This window comes from Notamacropus eugenii, chromosome 1, assembly GCF_028372415.1.
Source record: "Notamacropus eugenii isolate mMacEug1 chromosome 1, mMacEug1.pri_v2, whole genome shotgun sequence".
NCBI lineage: Eukaryota > Metazoa > Chordata > Mammalia > Diprotodontia > Macropodidae > Notamacropus > Notamacropus eugenii.
Window position 1 is genome coordinate 496,777,863 of NC_092872.1, and position 7,333 is coordinate 496,785,195.

The 7,333-nt window shown below is 49.8% G+C and overlaps 1 protein-coding gene across 2 annotated transcripts; it reads right to left on the minus strand.

Moving 5' to 3' along the window:
• Nucleotides 1-1,748: 1,748 nt before the first annotated feature.
• Nucleotides 1,749-6,757, minus strand: LIME1 (Lck interacting transmembrane adaptor 1). Of its 2 annotated transcripts, XM_072633281.1 has the most exons (7): nt 6,594-6,740; nt 5,196-5,267; nt 4,652-4,784; nt 3,091-3,136; nt 2,847-2,934; nt 2,335-2,699; nt 1,749-2,076 (listed from the first exon to the last, which is right to left on the minus strand). In XM_072633281.1, the coding sequence occupies exons 3-7, from the start codon at nt 4,759-4,761 to the stop codon at nt 1,792-1,794; spliced, it is 894 nt and encodes a 297-aa protein (XP_072489382.1). In that variant the 5' UTR covers nt 4,762-4,784; nt 5,196-5,267; nt 6,594-6,740; the 3' UTR covers nt 1,749-1,791. The 2 variants fall into 2 exon arrangements, with proteins under 2 accessions (XP_072489382.1, XP_072489383.1); XM_072633282.1 differs by lacking the exon at nt 5,196-5,267 and having other exon boundaries at nt 6,594-6,757.
• Nucleotides 6,758-7,333: the final 576 nt, after the last annotated feature.

Here is a 7,333-nt window from a genome sequence, read left to right on the forward strand (position 1 = left end):
AGATGGAACGTGGCCCGGAGCCGGCTCACTCTCTCATTGGCCCGGGTGCTGGGGGGGGGGAGGGGGAGGAGAACAGAGCGCTGCGCCGCACTCCCTCCTTCCCCACCCCGCCCTCCCTCCGCGCTCCCGCCTCGGGCTACACTTCACGGGCGAGAGTCCGGCTCCCGGCCGGTATTCTGTGGGGAGGAGCTAGGCAAGCGAGCGAGCGGGAAGGGCGGGAGTCCTTAGTCCGAATCAGTGTGGGATCCTGAATAGAAGGAAAGTAGTAAGGGCTGTAGGAGCTCGGATTCTTGGCTGAGGGGGTTGAGAGGATAGACATTCAACTCCCCCCGACCCGCCCCCGTGTACACGTACACTATCCTAATCCATAATCCATTATCCTAATGTGTCAAATCATTTTATATGGAGGGACTGCGAGATCTTTAAGAAAAAGATGCCTCTCCGTGCCGCCGGGACGGCTTGGCTCAGAGCCCGGGCGCGGGCTGGGCAGACAGCTGGCCCATCCAGGCCCGCGGTAGAGGTGCCCTTAGTCCCCGCCCCGTCCCGCCCCTCCGCGCCTTCTCCAAGATCTCCAGCTCCCACATGGCCAGTTTGGGAGCGACGTACCGGGCTCCTGGCCCTGGGTGGTGGGATGTCGGAGAGCGCTTGTTCCACCAAAAGGTGTTTAAACTGACAGTCCCAGATAGAGTTGTTTAGGGGAGGGGTGCTGAACGCCCCTGCCATCTCCGCACTACCCTATGGGCCTCCTTCCCTTTAGCCCCCTCCAGTGCTGCCTTTGAACTCAGAAAACCTGAGTCTTTGAATTCCCAAAAGTGGGGACCTGGTTTCAAGAGATCCCGGCACACCGATTTAAAACACCAAAGCAGTAGTGTTACTCACTGGCCTTGTAGACCTCAGGACAAGATAGGGCACATGGCACCCTGGAGATGAAAAGGTCTTTGTAGGTGGGATTGAAGAACACACATGGGCCCTAGCACAGGTCATCTGCCTCCCTGCTCCTGTGCTTCTCGGGATTTCAGATCCTGTGGCCCAGAATAAAGTACCTCCTCCATCCCAGCGTCCCCTCTGACTTCTCTTTTCCCTGGTACCACGCTGCGCACTATCTAGGTTAATTTTCAACAACAGTTACGTAACTGTGGGGGCTGGGCAGACTCCGCACCCGCAAGCTGTGGGCAATCCTATGCTCCTTAGCCCTCAGCCTCCAATAGCCAAAGTTCACCAGCCCCCAGAGAACGAATTCTCCCTAGAGGTCAACCCCCAACCCTGCAGCTCTAGGACCAGAGGGACCTCTCAGCTCATGGCTCCAAGCTATTTGACCACAGGAAGGGTGGTTTGTTAGCTGAACAACATCTTATTCCAACGTTCCATTTTCCTGGTGTTCCATTGTTTCCTCATGAATTTCCTAAATGTCTCTATATCTCATCTCTTTCTATCTTGTCTTAACTTTTTCCCGTGCCTTCCCAAACACTCATCCCTCACTTATATCTGAACTGCCAGAGCATGATTTGATCCATACATATTAACATTAAGTCTTCCAGACTGTGTTCTCTCTTAGATTGCACCTCCTCTCTGAGTCCCATAATATTCAAATACAGGGGTCTGCATCCAAAAAACACTCAGGGAAAAATAAGCCCAAAGAAAGAGCCCCTGAACATGGCAGGGGATGAGGGGGACAGACTGAAAAGTTCCCAGCCTCAGACTGCTTTTTCTCCTTATCCCTCCACCCCAATCCCAGGATCACAAGTATATACATACACAAGCCTCCTTTTGCCTTTATTTTTTTTTCCATTTTCATAAATCTTCAGAGGGCTTATGAGTCTGTGCCCCACCAAGCCCCTCCATCTCACTGATACTCTCATAAAAATTCTCCATAGGGCCATTTCCTGTATCCCTGCCCCAGGAGGGACTGCTAGTCCTGTAGGTGGGGTTTGTGGCTGGACTCTGGCTCCCTTCATTTGCAGTCTCCACTAGGGGGGCCTGAGTATTTCTATCCAGCTGGTTACATAGAGCTCTGTTCCAGGTGGGCTCCAAGGGTTTCCGTCCTGGCCTGCTGATCTTGGAGTACAGAACCTCTACCTGGGGGAAAAATGCAGAAACCAGAGTGACCTGGATACCAGTGAGGATTCTGGCTTCTTCAGTCTACATCTTGGTTTGGGGAAGGGTGAAGGGGGAATCAGGAAAGAAAGGAGAAATTGGCTACAGAAAGGGGAGATACTCTAGAGTTATCCTGACACCCCACACACACCTTGCCCCCAATGCTTATTCTCCCCAAGGGAAAACCCTGCCAATATTCCCCCAGCCCAGAGCTCTGCAATCTCTCCAAACCCACTTTACCTCAGCTGCTTCTCCAGGTTTCGGAGCTCCTCTCTCCCCAGGGATTGAATCACTGGGACCTGTAATGCTGGGTCCCACCTCAGCCCCTTTCTTGTTCTTCCGTATACAGGCATACTCTGCCATTACCAACTTTTCTGAAATCCTCAGCTGTTCCTCTCCCCTTTGTGTCATGGGGGGAGCTCTTGGGGCAGCTGCCAGCCTCACATTGGAATAGGTGGACTCAGGGGTCCAGGAGTCTGAAGCAAGTGGAGGCTGGGGCAACTCACGATGAATAAACACAGGGGGCACTGTGGTCATCTGAACGTCAGCCCTGGTCCCTCCTGGCCACCTTGGATATAGGAGGTCAATGCTGGTAGGACGCTGGGCTAGGGGAAAGAACAGCAAGTTTGGAGAGAGACAACGGGACTTGGTGTGGAGAGAAGGAAAATGGGGAGAAGATAAGATTCTACTTGGTGTCTTGCGGTTAGGGTGAGGAAAAGACTTAGAACTGAAGGGGACAAAGAATCCCTCACCTTTACTGTTCCTGGGGCCCCGGTTGAATTCATGCAGTTTGGAGTCTGATTTGCTGAGAGAACGAAGCTGAGTCTGTCTTAGTAATGACTAGGGGATGAAGGAGGGGAAATCTAATTAGAACCTCCCCCACTTTCAACCATGAGCCACATTCCTGAAACCCAAAGCCCATGCAAAAGGGGCGGGGGGAGGGGGAGGTGAGGGGGGGAATGTCACATTAGCATTGTCCCACCTAAAGTCACTCACCACATCCACTAGCTTCAGCCCAGACTGCTGCCTTCTTTTACCCTTCCTGTAGGAGGACAGAAAAGGCAAGGGGAGGGAGAGGGGGTTAGTCTTTGCTGATAGTAAGTCTCAGGCCCTAAGTGGGAGGGGTTTACTCACCAGTGGGCAAGACCCCAAGTTACCATAGACTTCCACCACCATTCCCACCTGTCACAAAGATCGGAAGCAGGGGGCTAAGGGCCCCTGATATCATAGCTGATTGATATCACAGTATCATATGATGATAGAAATATATAAATTTTCAGGTTTGCACAGCACTTTCCTCACAATCCTGTGAGGAATGTGTAATGAGCATTACCATCTCCATTTTAAAAATAAGGAAACTAAGGCTTAGAGTAATTAAATGACTTGCCTAGATTGATGTTGACTGTCAGATCCAGGATCTGAACCCAGGTCTCTCCAACATTCATTCTCCTGCCTCTAAAATATTAAGATCTAGAAGCTTCCACCCCACTTATTTTGCTGAAGAGAAAACAGGTACAGAGAAGGGAAATTACTTACCTAAAGTCATGTGGAAAGTTTTAGAACCACCACTTTCTGTCTTGCTTCAATTCATCCTGCATATTTCCTGCCACACAACTCTGGCTTCATCACTGGTGGTTGCACACAGGATAAAAACCAAATTCCTTGACCTGTCAAGGCCCTCACCATCCTGGTTCAACTGACACTTTCCCAGCTTTTTGTCTCACTGTTCCAGAATACATATCATTTTATACTTCCTTTAGCTCTCTCTTTTTCTCCCTCTCCCTCGCTTTGTCTCTCCTTGCGCCCCCACCCCCACCCCCCCAGTCACTATCTCTCATTCCCATTTTGTCCTGAAGAGTAATATCATAGCTCCTATATCCAGGGCGCTTTGCAATCTGTAAAGTGCATGTCTCCCAACAGGCTATGAGGCAGGACATGAGGTCACAGTATGTAGAGCTGGAATAAACCTCAACAATCCTCTATTTTAAACCCTTCATTTTACAGAAAATTGAGTAGGATCATGGTAATGCTAGAGCTGGAAGGGACCCTAGAGATCACTTTATCTAACTCCTTTTTAATGGATGAGGGAACTGAGGCCAGTGGGGTGGAGAGAGAGAAGTGACTTTGACAAAGTGCCATGGTGTTGAACTCAGGTCTTCTGATTTCAAGTTCATCATTCTTTTCGATACATTGTTTCCTCTCTGCCAGACTTTCCTTACCCATTCCCTGCTCTGAAATAACAGCCATCCTTCAAGACCAGCTCAAGTCACATTTCTGTCCCTGAAGAAAGACTGGGGGTGGACTACCTCAGTTCAAGCAACCGTCTCCTCAACCAAAGCTCTATCTTCTTTCAAATGTCATGCGCTGCATTGTTCTATCGCTTCCTCAAGTCTTGCCTCTTTAAGCAGCCTGTGAGCTTCCCTAGAGCTTCCTCATTGGCTCCTCCCTGTAGCCTACAACAGGCCCTATGCCCTGTGAGTGTGTATGATTAATTGAATTGAATCCCTGCTGGGATGACAGTCATTTTGAGTGATGGGTGACAAAGGGACAGACATACCTGTGACAGGTGGTACACAAGGCACAAAGCATAAGTACCAAGGCCAGGCAGCTCAGGACCCAAAGGGCTGGAGGGGGTCGGAGCTCAGGGGCAGTCTGAACCACTGCCATGCAGGGAGCTGTTGTACTGTGGCCTGTGGAGAAGGGGCCAGGTCAGGAAGTATGGTGCAGTTATGATGGAATTGGAAAATCCTAATTTGAATCTCTGAAGGATACAACCCCTTCCCCACCCCCTCAAAGAACAGATGGTGGGATGCTGAGGGAGGGGAGATGCTCTGACTCAGCGAACAGGAAACCAAAAGGCTTCTCAGGTCCCCTTCCCCCACAACCTGTGGTCTCGGATGTTGATGAGTTGCTAACAGTGCCTGAGCTGGTGCCTTAAAAAGCCATCCTTACTGATCTACATGACTTCCGTTTATGTCCAAGCATCTGTCCATCAGGTTGCTACATGAGGCACTACCAGCCTGGGAAAACTCTAGTTGGCTTTAGACTATCTGTGTTTCTGAGACTGCTTCCCCCACAATGTCAAAGGGAGTCGGGGGTACCTCTTTCTCCTAAAGACTTCTTCTCAAGGTACAGACTCCTGCTATGCCAAGGTTCACCAAAGCTCCTGGAACCTTGGGGGTGGAGAGGAACAATAAGAACGGCTCACCCAGCCCACTGCCCCAGTCAAAAAGCCTCCTTCCCCCCACTCCCACAAGTATACCTGGGAGATTTCATATCCTGTTGACCTGGAATCAGTTGTGGTTTCACCCCAAACCACAAACAAGCACACCATACTGACCCCACAAACCACAAGGCCTGTAGACCTTACTGAGGTAAAGGTGATTTTATCATTCTAATTTCACCAAGTTCAGTCCCACAAATCTCAGTTACTGCTTTTTTTTTTTTTTTGGCGGAGGAAATGGGAGAGCAAAGGGAGAGGGAGGGAATGATGGTAGTGGAAGCGATGGTGGAGTTGACCACTGCACCCAGCATGTGAATTGTGTAGCCAAAGCATTTCTGATAATACATTTACTTTGGAAGGCTGGTGATGAGGAAGCCCTTGAAAGGCATCAGCTGTTACTGCCACTAAGCCCAATTGCCGGAAAAGGAGGGAAACTGCCATTCTCTCTCCGCCCTTCAAAATGCCTTGGTTACTTCAAAACTCTAAGGCCAGGGAGCTACACATAAAGAAGAATGGATCTCATGGAGGGTTCAAGCAAAGCAGCAGGGGTAAGAGGAGGGGAGCTTCAGCTTCTCAGCTCCCTCCTTGTTAGCCATCCTGACAGGTCAGCAACAGAAGCCCCTTCATGCAACCATTGACTTTTCTGCTTCCTGCCTGATGACCCCATCCCCCTAAGGTTTAAGAAGTGATGTGAAGGTCTCTCAACAACTCAACAATGGGGACAGGGTAATTTCTGGCTTCTTACCAGAACAGGGTTCCTAATGGGGAATGTGATGTGACTAAGAAGAGGCCAAGAAGCAGGATGGAACTGGCTAGTTGTTGAATTTGCAGAATTTTCCCAATAGGATGTTTCAATTACCACCCCCAAAACTGGTAAAGGTGTCTTTGCTTGAAGAGTCAGTAAAGGGCAGGGCAGGAGAATGTACTCCCCCAAATTCCTAGGAAAGCAATCACAAGGCTTTGACCTTTTAGCTCTATACAGACCAGTTTCTAGGTGTTGCTTCTTCCCTTCCCACTGTTGGAAAGAAGTTGGCTTTGCTCAGTTGGTACTATCCCTACCCCCGGTATTTAGGTTGGTGGAAAGCATTTAGCTGACTTGAACCATAAGTTCATCAGATACTAAGTGGGGTAGCTTCTATGCTAATGACATTTTCTAACTGTCCCCTAAGCCTGGTGGATGGTTGGAACTGACTCACTGGGATCTACCTCCCCTTTGCTTCCCAATGGCTCCAGAGGCCTTTCCTTGTAGAACCCAAGAAGCCTATACAACACTTACTTTCAGGCAAACTTCGCCGGTCTCTACTTTCAACCCCCACGATCACTGGTATTGCCAGGTTATCTTCCTCTTCACTATGCTGGATGGAGGCTCCGGACCTGTCAGCCAGCCTCGGGACGGTTCCAGCATGTCTTCTAAAGTGGTAGCTTCTTTGTTCAGCCCCCACCCTCAGGGCTCATTTCCTGGCCCGTGCCTAAAACATCTCCCCACCCAACCCCATGTAGTTTCTAAACCTCTATCACCTACTCCACGTTCTGCAGACTGGAGGAATCTAGCAAAGCACTGCTCCCTCTGCTGGAGCCTTGAAATGTTGCAGCCCAGCACCCTTGGCCTCTCCATTCAATCCATCAATTCAATTCTGTGCAGTAAATTAAAGGCCAACAGCCACCTTATACACTGGTAACTTTTGTGGAATTACAGCCAATCTGGGGGTGAAACTTCAGTGACCTGCTCTTTTTATATTCTTTTACTTGCCATTCTTGCTTCTGACTTTTCTTCTCTGACAGAGAAGCCCCATCTGGACAAGGATTGAAGCTGAGGCTGAAAGGTTTTCCCCCATCTGACTGCTCTCTCTGTCCAGTTGGACATGGTCACTTTTGAAAGGGAAGGGAACCTGTCAGCCACAGCTCCTATCAAGCAGTCCCCACTCTGTCCCATCTCCCCCCTACCCCATTTCCTGAATCTTTATATCCTTCTGAGTCCTATGCCTTCATTTTGTACCCAGGGAGCCACCTTGTTAT

Excerpts from the sequence above, each read along its gene's own strand:
- LIME1 (XM_072633282.1), bottom strand. The coding sequence starts at position 4,761 with ATGGCAGTGGTTCAGACTGCCCCTGAGCTCCGACCCCCTCCAGCCCTT. Across the intron at positions 2,700-2,846 it reads GGGCCCCAGGAACAGTAAAG|CCCAGCGTCCTACCAGCATT; the intron begins GTGAGGGATTCT and ends TCTTTCCCCTAG. Across the intron at positions 2,077-2,334 it reads AACCTGGAGAAGCAGCTGAG|GTAGAGGTTCTGTACTCCAA; the intron begins GTAAAGTGGGTT and ends TTTTTCCCCCAG.